This window comes from Vipera berus, assembly GCF_964194415.1.
Source record: "Vipera berus genome assembly, chromosome: 16".
Lineage (NCBI taxonomy): Eukaryota > Metazoa > Chordata > Lepidosauria > Squamata > Viperidae > Vipera > Vipera berus.
Window position 1 is genome coordinate 5,790,343 of NC_138219.1, and position 20,219 is coordinate 5,810,561.

General features: G+C 45.6%; 1 protein-coding gene across 1 annotated transcript; it reads right to left on the reverse strand.

The window, feature by feature from the left end:
• Positions 1-3,576: 3,576 nt before the first annotated feature.
• CFAP45 (cilia and flagella associated protein 45) lies at positions 3,577-19,645 on the reverse strand. The gene is made up of 12 exons (XM_081340323.1): positions 19,608-19,645; positions 18,229-18,360; positions 17,246-17,382; positions 15,004-15,148; positions 11,717-11,887; positions 10,098-10,276; positions 9,157-9,286; positions 8,215-8,361; positions 7,830-7,943; positions 7,260-7,453; positions 4,787-5,011; positions 3,577-4,618 (listed from the first exon to the last, which is right to left on the reverse strand). The coding sequence occupies exons 1-12, from the start codon at positions 19,608-19,610 to the stop codon at positions 4,549-4,551; spliced, it is 1,647 nt and encodes a 548-aa protein (XP_081196449.1). The 5' UTR covers positions 19,611-19,645; the 3' UTR covers positions 3,577-4,548.
• Positions 19,646-20,219: the final 574 nt, after the last annotated feature.

Consider the following 20,219-nt stretch of genomic DNA (forward strand, 5'->3'; position numbering starts at 1 on the left):
TACATCGTGGCGACGAAAACTGGATGCCGGATTCCAAGTGTGGCCTCGCCAAGGCCTTGTGAAGCGGGATTAACGCTTCACCTGATCCTGATTCTATCCCTCTGTTAATGCAGCCTAGGATTGCGTTGGCTTTTTTGGCAGCTGCAGCACCCGGCTGGCTCCTACTTACGTTATTGTTCCATTAGGACACCTAGAGAGAATTGTGTACAGCTCATTGAATTTCATTTTGCTGACTAGGCAGAATTTATGCAACAGGTGTGGCTGACTGCCACAGGAAACCTCGGCCCAAACACACTGCCATGTTGATCGCCTGCTAACAATGGCTAGATGTAGGTTGGGGCTGAGTTGCCAATCGGTTTGCATATTTTATACAAGGCAAGAGTACCTTGTTAACCTGTGGAACTCACTGCCACAAGCCGTGGTGACGGCACCACTGGCTTGGAAGGATCGGTATGAGACTTTATATGCATAAAGATACACCGATCCCCAGAGTGAAAGAATGGATGGAGCTGGCAGAGATGGCCAAAGTAATTGTTTTAATTAAAGAGAAGAATTTATCTGTTTTGGTTTCCCTTTGGATTTTGTACTCGAAACTGGAAAAAAAATAAAGCTCTCAATTTTAGATTTGGACGATATGAAATGATCTTGTTATAGAAATGGCTTGAAATATAGACGGTCCTTGACTTACGACTATAATCGAGAGTAGAATTTCCCATGCTAAGCAAGGCAATTGTTAAGTAAATTGCTGTGTCCAATTTAATAACCTTCACTGCAGTTGTTAAGCAAGTCACCCAGTCCTTAAGCAAATCCAGCCTCTCCCATTGACCATGCTTGGCAGAAGCTGGCTGGGAAGGTCGCAAGTGGTGGGATGGTGCAACTGTCATACGTCCAGCCAGTTGCCAAGCACCCAGATTTTGATCATGTGACCTTGGGGATGCTACGTTGTAGGTGCAAGGAGTGGTCCTAACTCACTTTTTCCGGTGCTGTTGTTAATTGGAATGGTCATTAAGCAAATCATTGTTAAGTCGAGGACTACTGGTATTTAAAAATGTAAAGCAAGGGTTGAGGCTGTAATTCTTTTGGTATTCTACTGTCCTGAAAAAAATTGGAATTTTTTTCTTTCTTTCTTTCTTTCTTTCTTTCTTTCTTTCTTTCTTTCTTTCTTTCTTTCTTTCTTTCTTTCTTTCTTTCTTTCTTTCTTTCTTTCTTTCTCTTTCTTTCTTTCCTTCCTTCCTTCCTTCCTTCCTTCCTTCCTTCCTTCCTTCCTTCCTTCCTTCTTTCTCTTTCTTTCTTTCTTTCTTTCTTTCTTTCTTTCTTTCTTTCTTTCTTTCTTTCTTTCTCTTTCTTTCTTTCTCTTTCTTTCTTTCTTTCTTTCTTTCTTTCTTTCTTTCTTTCTTTCTTTCTTTTTCTCCCTGCCTCCTTCCTTCCTTCCTTTCTTTTCCCCTCCAATCTTCCTTCCTTCCTTCCTTCCTTCCTTCCTTCCTTCCTTCCTTCCTTCCTTCCTTCCTTCCTTCCTTCCTTCCTTCCTTCCTTCCTTCCTTCCTTCCTTCCTTCCTTCCTTCCTCTTTACACCTTTATCTCCTTTGAACTTTCCTAAATTTTGCTTCTATCAGCATTTTATCTTACAATAAACTTGAAGAAAAACTTTCCTGGGGCAGAACCCCCCCTACCCCACCCCACCCCAAAGGATTGGTCCAACGAAAGAAGCTCTTATCGAAATGATCACGAAGCAAAGATTGACCGGGAGAACTTCAGCCTGACCTATTCAGGTTCTTTTTCTGTTCCAAGCGGAAACCCTAAAATGATTTCCTTGGCTCTACTGCCCTGGGCATCAACACCTGGCCGTTTACCTCGTCGTTCACCTTGCCTCCTGGGGAGCAGTGTTCTAAATTGGGGTTGAAGGAACCTCGAAAACAATGGTCCCGCTCTGTTCACGGTCGTGCCAAAAAAAAAAAGAAAGAAAAAAAAATATCAGGGCTGAGGTGTCTTCCAGCCTCCCCAGAACTTGCTGCTTCTCGCTTTCCAGGAAGTTCACATTCCTTACTTTTGAGCAGCAGCAGAAGGGCTGGTCCAAAGGATGGCGTTGCCAATTGCAACCTCCTTGAGTTCATTTTAATTAACTTCTAGTCCCTAATTAGGGCTTAGAAAGAAGCGAGTCAGATAGCTACGAGCTTGGGTGAGGGCCTCAAACACGCACTTTCCAAAATAAACGGGGTGAGCAACAAGAAAAAAAAAGAAAGAAGAAAGAAGAAGTAGTAGAACGCCCTCCTAAAGCAAAAATAGCTTTGGGTGTTTTTTTAAATTTTTGGTTGGTTTTTTTTCCCCCCTGTACTCATCCGAGGTTCCTCCAGCCTGTTTCTGGAAAGGTGGGCAGGGATAAAAGCAGAAATTAAAATGCTTAAAAATGAGATCACCGCTGGGAAACCTCAGATCAACTCAGTGGGAGAGCCAGAGCGAGAAAGAGATTTTAACTCCACCATCCTGGCACGTCTGTTAGGTGGAGTATCCGAGGTTGGGTGGCAAAAATTGGTGAGGCCGATTTTGGCAAACCGCCTTTTCCTAAGTCCTTAATTACAGCTGGATGGATCTGACCAGGTTTACTGTGACTCAGATGGCCAGTTCTCCAAAAAAAAATAAAAAAAAAATCCACAGCTTCTCGGGAAGCAAAGTGAATCAGAAGCGAAGTGAATCAGAAATGTTGTTTAGCACCCGTGGTTGTTTTTTTTTCCTGGGGACGTGGCAGCTTGGTTGGCAATTAAGATTGTTTGCTTGATGGCTGAGGAGTGGATTTAACGCATCCTGGCTGCCCACTCCTCTTTGGAGAATTAAAGAGGGTGTGTTGTTTGCGTGTTTACACCGATACGAGTGCAAGGCGCCTTTTAAAGCGGGCATTTGATTTTATCGGTAGCGATGAAGGGGGTCAGTTAAGGGGAGTTTCCCTCTAAACACGATTACGTTCTGTTTCATCAAATATCCGGATTTGATAAAGCTGGGAGATGGTTGAAAAGTTTTGTCATTAAATAAAATCTGAGCCCTACAAGGGAGTTCCCCGGGTGCAAAAGCGGAAGCGAATTTCCGAATTCCACTTGCGTCATGCATTTTCGAGTCGGGCTTTCGCCCAGTCACGGAACATACTACGGGGAGTATATTCTTACAACAGTGTGTGGAGGGACCGAAATTGCCACGGCGCTGAAAAAGGGACGTGTGACCGTGGTTCACGCTTACGGCCGTTGCAGCATCCCTGTGGTCACGTGATCCAAATTCAGACACTTGGCAACTGACCCAGCAAGGCTAAACCACAGAGTAAAGGTTGAAGGATGATGGCTTTGCAAACACTTGAGGTCCATCTTGCTTGTTCACAGTTGTTTTTAACAGCTCTTCAGGGTTCCCAATCCTGTCTGATCTAAGCTGGCACCTGGTGGCCTAGTTTAGTGAGTCTGATGTGATGAAATTTGTGTGTTTGTGTGTAAGGAGACGATCTGGGGTGTGGTGGTGGTGGTGAGGGGAAACCTCCTGTAGGAAGTAGAGATTTTTAAACTTTCTATCTCTGATCCTCTTTGACAAAAATGGAGGAAGCTGTATCAGACTTATGGGAAAAGAAAGACTTGTTGAAAAATCTTATCAGGAGTTCATTTTGGAGTTTGTTTGTGTAGCCAATTTGGTTTAGTGGTTAAGGCGCCAGTCAGAAACCGGGAGCCGGTGAGTTCTAGTGCTGCCTTAGCCATGAAAGCCAGCTTGGTGGCTTCGGGCCAGTTCCTCTCTCTCAGCCTGACCCACCTCACAAGGTTGTTATTGTGGGGAAAATAGGAGGAGGATGGAAGATTTGATATGTTTGTCCTCTTGAGTAATTTGTAAAAATAATAAAAAGGTGGGCTATAAAAACAAATGGAAATATAATAAAATAAAAACATAAAATACAATAAAATGCTAAAATAATAATCAAATATAATGTAATAAAATAACAATATAAAATACTAAAATACTAAAATAATAAGCAAATAAATAAATAATCAAATCAAATGAATAAAATAACCAAATAAAATAAATAAAATACTAAAATAATACTAAAAAAATAAAATAATACTAAAATAAAAAAATACTAAAATAAAATACTAAAACAATACTAAAATAAAACAAATAATATAAAACAATAAAATAAAACAATAAAAATAATAAAATAAAACAATAAAATAAAATAAAATAAAAATAATAAAATAAAATAAAATAAAACAATAAAATAAATAATAAAATAATAAAATAAAATAAAATAAAATAAAATAAAATAAAATAATAAAATAAAATAAAATAATAAAATAAAATAAAATAAAATAAAATAATAAAATAAAATAAAATAAAATAAAATAAAATAGTAAAATAAATAAATGTAACACCTGGCATTTCCATGCGCCTTAAACTTTTGGAGAGAAAGAAAGAAAGGATGAATTCCACACCAATCTATCCAGAAATAGATCTATTCAAATAAGGATAAGAAAATAAAAATCTAGGCTACATGTTGAGAGTTAAGTAGTTAAAAAGCATCTCGGCTGCTCAGTGGACGGACTGAACAAAAGCTTTGCGTTCCACCTGCACACAGTATTTCTCGGGGAGTCCGGCAGCCCTGCAGAGAGAGAAACAACAAGGAAAAAAAAATCATCAATGGTTGAAACAAGGGCCTAGTCCTCATGGAGGGGAGCCCTCGACTTACGGCTGGCCGCTGAGCGACCATTCCAGATTGGTGCCATCCTAACTAGCGCCTGCCAAACGTCTCCGGGAGTCGGTCGCTTACCGCAGCTCGTCCAGCTTCCTCCGCTTGATCTCGTTCAGGCGATCGCTGCGTCGGCGGGCTTCCTCCTTTAGCCGCTTGCCCTCTTCAAAGATGGCGATGCGCTCCTGGACCTGCTTCTGCTGGTGTTCTCGCACCTGGCGCCGGAGCTCATCGGCATGGGTCATCTGGAGGGCCACCCGGCGTTCGTGCTCCTTTCGCTCCTTCTCGATCTGCTCGCGCTGGATTCTGGGGTTGGGGGGAAGAGAGAGAGAGAGAGAGAGAGAGAAGTGGCAGTGGGGGTCCGTCCGGGAGCAAGCGAGGACGTACAGCTGGTCCCTGACCATCCGTCCCAGCTTCAGGTAGTCCTTCACTTACGGACACTTGTTTAGCGACCATTCAACATTCAGCAATTTATGTTTTCTTCAAGCAAAATCCCAGCAGCTTTGGCTTGCCTTACTACAGGGCGTCCTTGACTTACAACTCGTCATTTAGTGACCGAAGGTACAGCGGCACTGGAAAAAGTGACTCAGGAGCGTTTTTTTCACACTTATACCACCGTTTCGGCATCCTCATGGTCACGTGGTCAAAATTCAGACGCTTGGCCACTGCTTCATATTATGACGGTCGCAGCGTGATCCCCTCTTGCAACTTTCTGACGAGCTAAGTCAGATTCACTTAGCAACCGGGTTATTCACTTATCAACTGCAGTGACTCACTTAAGAACCGTGGCAAGAAAGCTCGTAAAACGGGGCAAGGCCCACTTAACAAATGAATCACTTCACGTGCTGACTCCCTCAACCCCTCAGAGAGGGCTGTAAGTCTAAGCGCTATTGCTGTTAACCACAGAAATGTCGGCCTCCGTCGTGGTCGTAAGTCGAGGACTGCCTGTATAGCCTTAGCAGACGAAGATCCACCCAGCACATCTTCTAAGCCAGCTTAAGGAGCAGCAGAATAACAGAATAACAGAATTGGAAGGGACCTTAGAGGTCTTCTAGTCCAACCCCCTGCGCAAGTAGCCGCCCTGAGTCTTCGGAGAAGGGCGGGATATAAATGGAATTAAAATAAATAAAAATTAAATAAAATGGCATATGGTTCAGCAGTCCTCACACCTTCTCTCCCCCCCCCCGCCCCAAGAAGTATCAATTCCTGCCTATTTTTCAGAGGGGGAGCCTTTCTCTGCCCCCCTGATTGGCTGAACTCAATGCCCTGGGAGTGAGTATCTACAAGCTTCCTTTTACAACATGTCGTCATAGGAGGAAAAAGCTTTTCTTATTCAATCCATTGATCGCTTTGTCATCCGATGACTGTTGCCAGTCTACCTGGAGTGAGCATCATTCCAGCTGAATTTCCCCCCACCCCAATCCAAAATGGATGTGTGATAACTAATTCATCGTTTTGAGCGATGCCAATGGGTGGAACCAAATATTTGCATGGGGTAATTTTGTTCTCGTGGCAGTGCCCCCAGTGGTGGGAATGGGGAACTGCAGCTCTAGGATTTGGTCCAAATATATATATATATATATATATATATATATATATATATATATATATATATATATATATATATATATATATATATATATATATATATATATATATATATATATATATATATATATATATATATATATATATATATATATATATATATATATATATATATATATATATATATATATATATATATATATATATATAATTTGGACCAAATCCTAGAGCTGCATGGGACAAATCTTTATTTCCTGTGTCAGCCTAACCTGAAGGCCATCGACAGGCAGTAGTCACACCGGTGACAGCTCATATTTGTGTAAATTTTAAATTGCTAACAAAGAATTAAGGGAGACTGATATGCATTTCAAACTTATTAGTTTTCATCAGTCAGCCATACCCTTCTGAGATTCTCTTACCTTTTTGGCCCTAAAACATTGACAGTTCTGCTAGAGTGCAGTTAGTTTAGTTTCGGGCAGAGAAAAGATGGTTGCAAAATTCTCCTTTTGCCAAATGATAATCCGTTCTCTGAAATTACCTGCCTAGACTGCTGTTTCTCAACCTTGGAAATTTCAAGTGGGGCGGACTTCCAGCTCCCAGAATTCCCCAGCCAGCATGTGAGTTGAAGTCCACATTTCTTAAAATGTGTCTAGTATCATGTTTCTCGACCTTAGCAACTTTTAAGATGTGCGGACTTCAACTCCCAGAATACCCTAGCTAGCGTGGCTGGCTGGGGTATTCTGGGAGTTGAAGTCCAGCCATCTTAAAATGTGACTAGTATCATGTTTCTCGACCTTAGCAACTTTTAAGATGTGTGGACTTCAACTCCCAGAATTCCCTAGCTAGCATGGCTGGCTGGGGAATTCTGGGAGTTGAAGTCCTACACTTCTTAAAGTTACGGAGGTTGAGAAACTCTGAAGTTGGACCAATCATTGCCCCCTCCTCGGGGCTTATCCCCATCAGGACCCATGATAAAAATTGCAGGAAGGTGACCCGGTGTCCCCACCTGACGATCCTTTCGAATTCAGCCCGGTCCCGCTGGACTTGGATGGCCAAACTGTGCTCCTTCTGCGCCACTTGTTCCAGGCGGCTCTGCTTCAACATGGCTCCCGTCTGCAACTTCTTCTGCACGGCGTCCTTCTCCTTCCGGCGCCACTCGCGCTCAGTTGCCTCCTGGTTGCGCTTGGCCCTCAGGGCATGCTGGGGGGAGGGGGACAAAGAACGAGTCAGCCAGGTGGTTAGAAGGGGTGCATGTGTGATTGTCAAGTTTCGAAGCACGGTTTTCCTAGGAAAAGGGTTTGGAATGCAGGCTTCAAAGATTTAAGAAGCCAGACAGTGAGACTCAAGGACGTTACACCAGGTGTCTGGTTAGACCCAGAGACACTTTCTCATAACGACATTTTTCTACTTGGTTGGGCAATGGGACCTAATCAGCAGGAGAATTCAATGCTTTTACTGGGGTTGCTTTCAGACGTGTCTTACAGATACTTTGGGGTCCGTGGAGTGGGGCTGACTGCTTTTTGGGTACACAAGGGTGGGCAACAGAGGTTGAAGACCCCCGATACCCAGACCGCACCTGTTCTGCTTGGTGATCCTGGGCTTTTTCTTGCAACGCCCGCAGACGGGCCGTCTCCATTTCCTTCTCCCTGCGGATCTTCTCCTGCTCGGCCTCAAACTCAGCCTCCCGTGCCTGCATCACGAAGAAGATCCGGAAAAGCCGAGTTGGAAGGGACCTTGGAGGTCTTCTAGCCCAATCCCCACCCCCCGCCCCCCTGCTTGAGCAGGAGAAAAATCCATGGGATTTTCACCTCATTCGGGGACCGACCTCAACCTTTGTGGGAAGGGAATTCCAGTCTCCCGGGGCCACTCCAGAAAAGACCCCATCGAGTTTTCCCAACAACGGGACCTCTTTTGCGGAGATGGTTCATCGGCTTTGGGGAGGGCTACGACCCACACCCTACCATTTTCTGCTGCTGGTACTCCAGCACCCGCAGGTCGGCCATCTTCTCCTGTCTCAGCTTCTCCTCTTTGCGTCTCTGGTTTTCGTCGTTGATGGTCCGGATCTCAGCCTGGATCCTCAATCGCTCCAACCTACGCCGTTCCATTTCCTAGATGAGAGAGAGGGAGGGAGGGAGGGAGGGAGGGAGGGAGGGAGAGGTAGGGAGAAGGAGAGAGAGGGAGAGAGAGAGGGAGAAGGATGGGGAGGGAGAGAGAGAGGGAGAGAGGGAGGGAGAGGGAGAGAGGGAGAGGGAGGGAGAGAGAGAGAGGGAGAGGGAGAGGGAGGGAGAGAAGGAGAGAGGGAGAAGGAGGGAGAGGAAGAGGAAGGGGGGAGGAAGGGGGAGGGAGAGAGAGAGAGAGAGAGAGAGGGAGAGAGCTCATGACAGGTCCTCACCTGTCCTAAAGTTTGTTTATCACCTGGTGATGATGTTTCCCTTAAAAGCGTGCAAAGGCATGTTTACAACTTTTCTTTCCACCTAGCCTGAAAAATCAAGAACAGCCCAGAATCTAAAGTTCCATCTCAGCCTACTTGATAAAGAGTTTTACAACTTGCTTCCAATTTTGAAGGGGAAAAAAACAGTCTTGCTGGGGGCCACCGTATCTTTAGTCATTTAATTAACTTGTTTGTATCCCGCCTTTATAATATTTACAAGTTATCTCGAGGCGGCCAATATATCCAACACTGCTTCCTTCTCCTATTTTCCCCACCACAACAACCCTGTGAGGCGGGCTGGGCTGAGAAAAAGGAACTGGTCCAATGTCATCTAGATGGCTTTCGTGCCTAAGGCGGGACTCGAACTCACCGTCACCTGGTGATTGGCCCAGAGTCACCCAGCCGGCCTTCATAGCAGGACTAGAACTCATGAGCGACAACATCCCCCTCCCCGTCTGCTTCTTGGCCTCACCCTCTCATCTTCAAACTGCAGCCGTTCCAGGTAGTCCAGCATGTCCTGGGCCTCCTGGTCCCGCTGCTCAGCCTTCATCGCTCGCGCTTCCTCGTTTTTCTCAATCTGCTTGATGAGGTGGCGCCTCCCCCTGGATGATGAGGGAGAAGGGATGTCGGGGAAGCCGCTTGCCAACTCCCAGAATCCCCCAGTTACTGTGCTTTAAGATGTCTGGACTTCAACTCCCAGAATTCCCCAGCCAGTATGCTTTAGGATGGGTGGACTTCAACTCCCAGAATTCCCCAGCCAGTATGCTTTAGGATGGGTGGACTTCAACTCCCAGAATTCCCCATGCTTTAAGAGGGGTGGACTTCAACTCCCAGAATTCCCCAGCCAGTATGCTTTAGGATGGGTGGACTTCAACTCCCAGAATTCCCCAGCCAGTATGCTTTAGGATGGGTGGACTTCAACTCCCAGAATTCCCCAGCCAGTATGCTTTAGGATGGGTGGACTTCAACTCCCAGAATTCCCCAGCCAGTATGCTTTAGGATGGGTGGACTTCAACTCCCAGAATTCCCCAGCCAGTATGCTTTAGGATGGGTGGACTTCAACTCCCAGAATTCCCCAGCCAGTATGCTTTAGGATGGGTGGACTTCAACTCCCAGGATTCCCCAGCCAGCATGCTTTAAAGCTGTCTGCACCACGCGTGCTAACTCAGGAATTCTGGGAGTTGAAGTCCACCCGCCTCAAAGTTGCCAAGTTTGACACCTGCTCTTCTAGATCCCTCCAGCTGAGGGTCTGCAGTCATCTTGACTTTCCTGTCCCTGTGAGACCCCTGAGGGGCTTCATCTCAACCCTCTTCAGATGCCGCCTTGCGGCCCGACATCTCGCCTCTCCTTGCGGCACAATGGGGGCTAGTTTCTTGACATTTTGTGATCTTATTTATCGGCCTGTCCCTTCACCTGTAGAGTTCCTCTTTCCTCTTCCGTTCCAGCTCGTCTTGCATCTGATTGGCCTTCTGCCTCTCTACCTCCATCAGCCGGGCTAACCTCATCTCTTCTTCGTTCAACTCCTTCTCAATCTGCTTTTTCTCCAGGATCTGAGCGTCCCGAATGGCATGGCACTTGGCTTCTAGGATAATCTGCCAAGGGACGGGAAAGCTCTTTTTACAGGTAGTCCTCGACTTACAGCACTTCGTTTAGTGACCCTTCAAAGTTACAACGGCACGGGGGAAAAAGGGACCTGTCTTTTCCCAGTTACCACCTTTGTAGCATCCCTGTGGTCACGTGATTAAAATTCAGACGCTTGGCAACCGGCTCACATTTATGACGGTCGCAGCGTCCCGGGGTCACGTGATCCCCTTTTGCGGCCTTCTGACGAGCCGAGTCAACAAGGGGAAGCCGGATTTAACTTAAGAACCGTGTTACTAACAGCTGCAGTGATTGACTTAACAACTGGCGCAGGAAAGGTCGTAAAATGGGGCGAAGCTCACGAGGAGGGTCTTGCTTGGCAACAGAAATTTTGATCCTCAGTTGTGGGCGTATGTCGAGGATCACCTGTGTGTCCTAAGGGACACTGGGTTTTACGAGCGGGTTTGGTCTGCACCCGATGTGGGAGAAAGCTGGACGACAGTTAACTGGGACAAGCAGGGCAGGAGCAGAACGAGAAAAGCGAAATCTATCTTCAATCAGCTCAACTAGCGGAAGAAAGACGGCGTTTGTTTTCAGAGTGACTTGGGTCCTTTTATGTCTCGTGGACTTCAAGTCCCAGAATTCCTGAGCCGGCATGAGAGAACTATGGCTCCCTCATGACTTGTGGACTTCAACTCCCAGAATTCCTGAGCCGGCATGAGGGAAATTTGGCCCCTTCATGACTGGTGGACTTCAACTCCCAGAATTCCTGAGCCGGCATGGCTCAGCTTGGAAACCTCTCCCTTTCCCCTCAGCGTGGCTGCCTCAGGAATTCTGGGAGTTGAAGTCCACGAGTCACAAAAGAGCCCAGGTTGCCTATCCCTTCTTTGGACCCACCAGGGACCCTCACCTATATGGGTGTCCGGCTCACCTGTGGTGAACAAGGAAGTTGTTGCACTCAGTCCCCAACCTATGGCCACAATTGGCACCAGACTCCAAGGCTCAGCACGGTGGTCGTTAAGGGAGACACGTCTGATTTTACAACCTGGTTTTTTTGGCCACGGGGGTTATTGCGAATCACCGCACTTGGATCAGTGAGTTGTGCTTTTCTTAAGGCTTCCAACCCTTTGGTTTGTTGGAAGCAAAGGCTGGGAAGACCATAAACGTGTGTGTGTGTGTGTGTGTGTGTGTGTGTGTGTGTGTGTTGTGTGTCACATGACGCCAGGAGGCTGCCCCCGTCACAAATGCATGCCAAGGTGGCCAAGTGCCAAGCTTGTAATCGTGTGACTTTGGGGAGGCTGCAACGGTCGTTGAGTCCGAAGGACTGAGAATAAGTCCTTTTTTCCCCGTGAAGGGTTGCTGAACGAACGGCCGTAAGCCGGGGAGAACTCTGGAAATCTAAAGGTGGTGCCTAAAGTTTCCGTTCTTCCCTCCTTCAGCTGGGTGCCCACCTCGCCGAGCGTTTTGATCTCGTCTTCCTGCTCCATCCGGAGGTGGTTCGCCCGTTCCAAGAGGTATTGGGCCCTCTCTTTGGCCTCCTCCTCCAGATCGTTTAGCTTCTCGTTCTTCTTTCGGAGGATCTCCTTCAGCTTCATGGATTTCTTGCGTTCGTTCACGGCAACCTGGGGCGGGGAGACGAGGAAGCCGTCGGCCGTGTTCCCTTGAGTCCGCTGAACAGCCAAGACTCGTACCGGGAAACGCCTCCCTGTTTCTTTCGGGTGGACGGACGTGCCCAGTTCCAAGGAAAGGCATCTAGCCAAGATCACAATCAGTAACAAAGTCAGCGTCATGGTTCCGACAGACGAGACTCTTCCAAAGAACTTTTGAGGCTTTGAGGGAGATGGATAAATATGGGTTGATTAAAAGATAGATGATTAGATAGATAGATAGATAGATAGATAGATAGATAGATAGGTAGATAGATAGATAGAAACAGACAGAGAGAGAATTAGATAGAGATTAATATATTAGGAGATGATAGATAGATCAATAGATAGATAAGAGAGAAATGGATAAATATAGATTAATAGATAAATAGATGGCGCTAGACAGAGATAGATGGATAAATATAGATTAAGAGAGAGATAAATAGATATATGATGAGATAGACAGACCGACAGACCGAAAGATAGATATAAAGAGATGGATACATTAAGAGATAGATGGTGAGATAGATAGACTACACAGACAGAGAGAGAAATGGATAGAGATAGATAAGATAGAATAGATAGATAGCGATAGATAGATAGATAGATAGATAGATAGATAGATAGATAGATAGATAGATAGATAGATAGATAAATAGATAGATAGAAACAGACAGAGAGAGAATTAGATAGAGATTAATATATTAGGAGATGATAGATAGATCAATAGATAGATAAGAGAGAAATGGATAAATACTGTAGAGATAGATTAATAGATAAATAGATGGCGCTAGACAGAGATAGATGGATAAATATAGATTAAGAGAGAGATAAATAGATATATGATGAGATAGACAGACCGACAGACCGAAAGATAGATATAAAGAGATGGATACATTAAGAGATAGATGGTGAGATAGATAGACTACACAGACAGAGAGAGAAATGGATAGAGATAGATAAGATAGAATAGATAGATAGCGATAGATAGATAGATAGATAGATAGATAGATAGATAGATAGATAGATAGATAGATAGATAGATAGATAGAAACAGACAGAGAGAGAATTAGATAGAGATTAATATATTAGGAGATGATAGATAGATCAATAGATAGATAAGAGAGAAATGGATAAATAGAGATAGATTAATAGATAAATAGATGGCGCTAGACAGAGATAGATGGATAAATATAGATTAAGAGAGAGATAAATAGATATATGATGAGATAGACAGACCGACAGACCGAAAGATAGATATAAAGAGATGGATACATTAAGAGATACAGTAGATGGTGAGATAGATAGACGGACTACACAGAGAGAAAAATGGATAGAGATAAATAGATAAGATGGATAGATGGATAGATAGATAGATAGATAGATAGATAGATAGATAGATAGATAGATAGATAGAAGACCACACAATACTATAAATTGGATTTAGATGGGATGTAGTTGAAGATGAGTCAGGAACTTCAGCCAATGCGAAATATTATTCATCTGCTAAATTAGCTTTATAGGTGGCTGGATAGCGTGAGTTACTTTTAATCGCTGCAGCATTTAAAAACATGATAATCACCACCCTTTTTTTTTGTTGCTGCCGCCGTTGAAGCTGTTTCCATTTCGCTCCAGTACGGAATAAACAAATATGAACGCTACCATTGAATGATGAGAGAGCACGGAGGAATGTGACGGACATCAACATCAACCTGCTCTGCAGTAACCTGCAAATTGGCTTCCTGACAGCTCAGAGCAGGCTTATAAAAAAAAAAGGGAAATGGGAGAGGCTAAAAAGAAGGCTGTGTTCCTTGTTTTTTGTTTGTTTTTTAAAAGAGCTTCCTTCCCCCCTGTTACGTGTTTTGTGCCAGCCATGGCAGTTCCCCAAATAGGTCATCAGATGAAGCAAAGAGGCTTCTTTGCTTCCCTGCAGCAGCCTCATTGGTGAGAGAGTTTTATGGCTAGGGAGGGGCCGAGACCCCCCATAAACACCTCTGCCCAGGGGCTGCCTCTTTGTTCTAGCTCTGCTTCTCTTTTCTATCTTCTCACTTGCATGCATTCTCTATCATACAAGCATGGATGCTTCCATGCCATATAGCTCTTTTTATATAACCTGTCGATGAATAAAGCTTCATAATGACTGCATTTCTGCATTCTGCCTATTTTACTTGGAAGCACCTTAACGTCCCATCGATCTCTTGTGAAAGCTGCTTCACCCCCCCCCCCCCAAAAAAAAAAGGTCCAGGGTCTTTGGGAGGTGGGTTTGCGTTTGCAGCCGCTAAAGCAGCTCAGAGTGACCAACTCCAGATGACAATCACGTACGTAAATGTGAGCCAGCGGCCCAAAAAAACTAACCTAATCCTTGGTTGCACAAACAGAGGCATAGAATCGAAACCACGCGAAGTATTAGTACCGCTTTGTAAAGCCTTAGTATAAGGCCAGACCTAGAATACCGCAGCCGGTTTTGGTCACCACGTTACAAAAAAAGAAGAAGTTGAGACTTTGGAAAAAGGGCAGAGAAGAGGAACGAGGAGGGTTAAAGGCCTGGAGGCTAAAATGGCTGCAGGAATTGGGAATGGCCAGTCTAGAGAAAAGAAAGACTGGGGTGGGGGGACATGACGGCAGTATTTCAGTATTTGAGGGGCTGCCACAAAGAGGAGAGGAGTCAAGCTATTCTCCAAAGCACCAGAAGGCAGGACAAGAAGCAACAGTTGGAAACTAACCAAGGAGAGAAGCAACCTGGAATTAAGGAGAAACTTCCCAAGAGTGAGGACAATTAACCAGTGGAACAGCTTGCCACCAGAAGCCATGGGTGCTCCATCACTGGAGGCTTTTAAGAAGAGACCGGACAGCCACTTGTCTGGAATGGTACCTATACCATTTCAGATAAATGGTTATCTAATTTTTTCTTAAAAACTTCCAGTGATCAGGAAGGAAGGAAGGAAGGAAGGAAGGAAGGAAGGAAGGAAGGAAGGAAGGAAGGAAGGAAGGAAGGAAGGAAGGAAGGATAGTAGAATAACAGAATAGCAAAGTTGGAAGGGACCGTGGAGGTCTTCCAGTCCAACCCCCTCAGCTGATCTTAACAGACTTACAATGGTGGCTTCTCGCTCTGCCCTGATGGCCGCTTGCTGGGCCTCACGCTCCTCCTTAGTCAGGATCCGAGAGGACTCTTTAATCCGCTGGAAATCCTCGGGGCTGATGATCAGGGACTCTCCGGAGGGGTCCACGGTGGGGACGCTGGGGGCGGGGGGAGAAAGCCAGAATCAGCCAGCATTGCAACCAGCAGAGACAAAATCCATCAAATATTTTCCCCACTGTGGATCTTCTCATTCAACATCTGTTCCCAGCGTCTCTCATCCAGAGACGCTCCAGGTTGGGCAGTCCGAAAGAGACAGGTAGTCCTTGACTTATGACCATTCATTTAAAGCAGGAGTCTTCAAACCTGGCCCTTTTATGACTTGTGGACTTCAAATCCCAGAATTCCTCAGCCAGCAACGCACATATATGAATCCCACCACTCACTCACTCACTCACTCAATCTATGTATCTTATCTGTCTGTCTGTCTGTCTGTCTGTCTGTCTGTCTGTCTGTCTGTCTGTCTATCTATCTATCTATCTATCTATCTATCTATCTATCTGTTTATCATTTATTTGTCTGTCTGTCTGTCTATCTATCTATCTATCTATCTATCTATCTATCTATCTATCTATCTGTTTATCATTTATTTTTCTTTCTGTCTGTCTGTCTGTCTGTCTGTCTGTCTATCTATCTATCTATCTATCTATCTATCTATCTATCTATCTATCTATCTATCTATCTATCTATCTATCTACTTCTTAACTGCAAGCAAAAAGGCAGTATCAAATTCTAGCTTGACCCAATGTTTATCTAGCAGGGGTGGGCAATTCATTTTCCCAAGGAGACGTATGAAAATCTAGGACCGTTGGTGGGGTGGGGAGGTGGGGAACCCATAGGCTGAACGTAGGTCTGCCGCTGGTGTCCAGGTGTTGAGGGAAGAGGCAGCCCGGAGCCTCACCTGGCAGCCGGTCTTTTGCTGCAGGTGTGCAAAAACCTCTTCCTCTTGCCTGTAGCAAAGCATTTGGCTTCTTCCCCTGTCCCCTGAGGCCCATTTATTTACATTTTATTTCCCAACTTCCAACAGGCCTCACGCGGGCCAGACAGGGACAGCCAAAGGGCACATTGCGGCCCGGAGGCCGTAAAAAATATTATGGTCTGTTATCCTTTCTTCCTTTTTTTGTTACTGTAAGCTGCCGAGAGTAGCCCCACAGCGAGACAGGCGGCAACTAGAACGGAATAGGAGCTGGGAGGGACCTTGCGAGGTCTTCTAGTCCATCCCCCTGCTTAAGCAGGAACACCTGCACCATCTCAGACAGCTGATTGCCTAGTAGTCTCTTCTTGAAAATCTCCAGGGATGGGATGCCCACAGTTTCTGGTGGCAAGCTGTTCCACTGGTTGATTGTCTTCCCTCTCAGGACGTTTCTCCTTAAATCCAGGTTGCTTTAACCCAGGGGTAGGCAACCTGGGCTCTTTTAGGACTCGTGGACTTCAACTCCCAGAATTCCTGAGTCAGCTGACTCAGGAATTCTGGGAGTTGAAGTCCACGAGTCCTAAAAGAGCCCAGGTTGCCTACCCCTGGCCTATGCACTAAACCAGGGGTCTTCAAACTTAGCCCCCTCATGATTCGTGGACTTCAACTCCCAGAATTCCTGAGCCAGCCAGGCTGAGGGGAAAGGGGAGAGATTTCCAAGCTGAGCCATGCTGGCTCAGGAATTCTGGGAGTTGAAGTCCACGAGTCATCAAAGAGCCAAGGTTGCCTACCCCTGGCCTATGCACTAAACCAGGGGTCTTCAAACTTAGCCCCCTCATGATTCGTGGACTTCAACTCCCAGAATTCCTGAGCCAGCCAGGCTGAGGGGAAAGGGGAGAGATTTCCAAGCTGAGCCATGCTGGCTCAGGAATTCTGGGAGTTGAAGTCCACGAGTCCTAAAAGAGCCCAGGTCGCCTACCCCTGGCCTATGCACTAAACCAGGGGTCTTCAAACTTAGCCCCCTCATGATTCGTGGACTTCAACTCCCAGAATTCCTGAGCCAGCCAGGCTGAGGGGAAAGGGGAGAGATTTCCAAGCTGAGCCATGCTGGCTCAGGAATTCTGGGAGTTGAAGTCCACGAGTCCTAAAAGAGCCCAGGTCGCCTACCCCTGCTTTAACCCAATGTCACAAATGACTAAATGTCCACAGAGATGCCACGATTGCGGTCGGGGAGCTGTGGAAAGAAGAGGGGCAAAGCCAGGGAAGTGGGGAGAAGTGGACTTACACCAGGTCCCGGATGAGGTCTCGAGTAATCAGCCGGATCGTCTCGGGCTTGCGGCCCCATCCCAGCGGCTTCCCTCTCGCTGTGGCGAGATCATGAAGGACCACGGCGGGGCTGGCCGGACGGGAGAGCTGCGCGTTCTGCAAGGGAGGGGGAGAGATGCTCACAACTGCTTCAACAATTCCTGGGGGGTGGGGTGGGGGGGTGTCGGGAATTAAAAACACGTGTTTAACCGCCGTTAGCAATTTCATTCCCCTCTCTTTCCTTTTGTACCCCGTCTCTCGAAGGAGGGCGAGCGAGTGACGGGCAGCGTAAAAAAAGAGGGCGGTCGAGTTCGGCCCGCTTTAGAGAACAAGAGGGGTGCCCAAATTTGGGGGCAAAGGGTTGGGTGGCTTTTGCGGGTGCCCCCCCCCATTTTGGAAGACGATAGGTCATCCCCGACTTACGACCGCAACGGAGCCCCAAATTTCTGTTGCTAAGCGGGGCAGGTGACTTTTGCCCCATTTTACGACCTGGCTTGCCGCAGCAGGTCACAACTGCAGTTGTTCAAAGTTACTAACACGGTCGTGAAGCGAAGCTCGCTTCCCCATGGAGCCTGCTTGTCAGAAGGCCGCCAAAGGGGATCACGTGACCCCGGGGCGCTGCGACCGTCATAAATATGAGCCAGTTGCCATGCCTTTGAATTTTGATCACTTGACCGCGGGGATGCTGGAGGTCGTAAGTGTGAAAAGAACGGTCGTAGGTCACTTTTTTCAGGCCCGTTGTAGCTTCAGTCACTAAATGAACTGTCGTAAGTCAAGGATTTCCCTGTAGCTGCCTAAAGAGTTTGCACGGTCGGGAAACTCTGAAAGAGCCTAAGGCGTGCAGATCAACAAATCTGTGATATTCAATATATCGCCGCCTCCTCCCCCAAAACGGATCCAATTCTAGGGGTCAGGAGGGGCGGGGGACAAGACATCAGATCCCAGCAATCTTCTCGCCCTCACCTTGGAAATCCCAAAGAGGCTCTCGTCGACTTCTGAACTCGCAGCCTTGGTCCGGTATCGGGTGCGTGAGTGAGACCGGGACCTGGCTGAGGAAGTGTTGGACGAGCTGCTTAGCGAACAGACACTGCTCGGCTGCGGGGAAGAAGGAAGTGTCAAGATCCAGCTTGGAGATCCTGATAAATCATCGGGTTTGTTCTGTTTCCGAAAAACCTACCGTTTATTGAATATACGACATGGTAATGTCGAAGCAAAACTAACTATTCAACCAGAGTTATGTCTCCTGTGTAATGAGTTATTCTTACTAGCGTGTTACGTGAGGCTCTTTTGGTTAGCTTATGATAAAATGCATCGTGCAAATCCAGAAAAACCTATGAATCCTGGATGCAGGCTAAGGGGACTGGGTGAATGCGAGCCCTTAAATCTTGTATTAACCAAATGGGATTTTGTTTTGTTTTTTTGGCAAATCAGCGCTGCCACCAAGAAATAAATCAAGATTATCCTTCATTCATCTTTATCTTTTGTATGAATGCAGCTACCCAGTCTTTAGTTGGCTTGATTATCCCTGTGGTACGTGCCTCCAGCCACAGCAGATCTTGCAAAGCATTTAAAACACCGAAGTTTAATTAAATGATTAAATTAAATGATTAAAAATTAAATGAAATTAAATTAAATCACCCAGAGTTATCCTGCGGTAGGAAGGGCAGGCAGCCAATAAATTTAATAAATAAACATTTAAATAAATAAACATTTAAATAAATACAACATTTAAATTAAAAAAAACATTTAAAGAAACAAATAAACATTTAAATAAATAAATCAAGTTGAAATGATCTGAGATATGGAAGGAATTAAAGCACCCTATTGCTAACAACCCATTCATTTCATATCCGTGGTATTTACCCAACGCGAAACTTTGAGGCTTAAGGCAGGCGTTGTGTTTTTTTTAAAACAAAAAACATAAACTCGTTCCAAAATAAAATAAAATAAAATAAAATAAAATAAAATAATAAAATAAAATAAAATTAAAATAAAATAAAATAATAAAATAAAATAAAATAAAATAATAAAATAATAAAAAATAATAAAAAATAAAAAAAATAAAAAAATAAAATAAAATAAAATAAGATAAGATAAAATAAAATTACAATAACAATGTTATTCTTTATTTTATTACAATAAAAACAACCACAATAATAATGAAGCCATGATTTGGTACTAAGGGAAGGGCAGGGGGTCTCTGAGCATGTGCAGAGGGCTTCGGGGCTTCTCTTAAGAATGGCCCTCCTGGGATAGGCACGGGTTTAACCGTACCCCGGCCTCGGATTAGCAGGTTAGCCCGGCGTTTTTCGGACCAAGAGGTTGAAATTAAACCGTCTCACCATCTCCGCCACCCTGACCACCGGCGCCTCCTCCTCCTCTTCCCGGCTCCGCTTGTTTACCGGTCGCCATGACAACGGCGCTCCCGGCTGTACGTCTCGCCATGACGACGGGGAGGCGAGTCTCGCGGCGGAAGTGACGTCGTCCCCTCCTTCCCTCAGAAGACGATGCTCGCCTCGGCAGCGGCCTCGTTCCGGCCCGAGCGGGACCGGAGGGAAAAAGCGAGCGTTTCGGTGAGGGAGGGTGTGTGGTGTGTGTGTGTGTGTGATTCGCTTTGTTAAAATCCCGCCGTTTCTCCGTCAGGGACGGAATTCGTCTTTTAACGGCACTTCCGTCTCCGAAAGGGTGTTTCGAGTCCGCGTAGATCTACTAAATAGAAGAGAAGCGCATCGCCTGGTTGGGAGGCGGAGTTTCCGAGATGTTGCAGGATCTCCCAAAGCCACGTGGCTCTTGTTTACATTCCAGGCGACTAATAGATGAGTGAGTGTAGACACAGCGCCTCTATGTCTTGCATATGCGTGTCTAAATGCTTGTATAATGCGTGTATGGTCAGTTAATGTGTGAATATGAGCTATATGACTTCTGCATAATGTGTATAGTGTTAAACAAAATGT

Coding starts and splice junctions, on each gene's coding strand:
- CFAP45 (XM_081340323.1), bottom strand. Junction 7,944..8,214: donor AGTACCAGCAGCAGAAAATG/GTAGGGTGTGGG, acceptor TTCGTGATGCAG/GCACGGGAGGCTGAGTTTGA. Junction 7,454..7,829: donor AGGATCACCAAGCAGAACAG/GTGCGGTCTGGG, acceptor CCCTCCCCCCAG/CATGCCCTGAGGGCCAAGCG.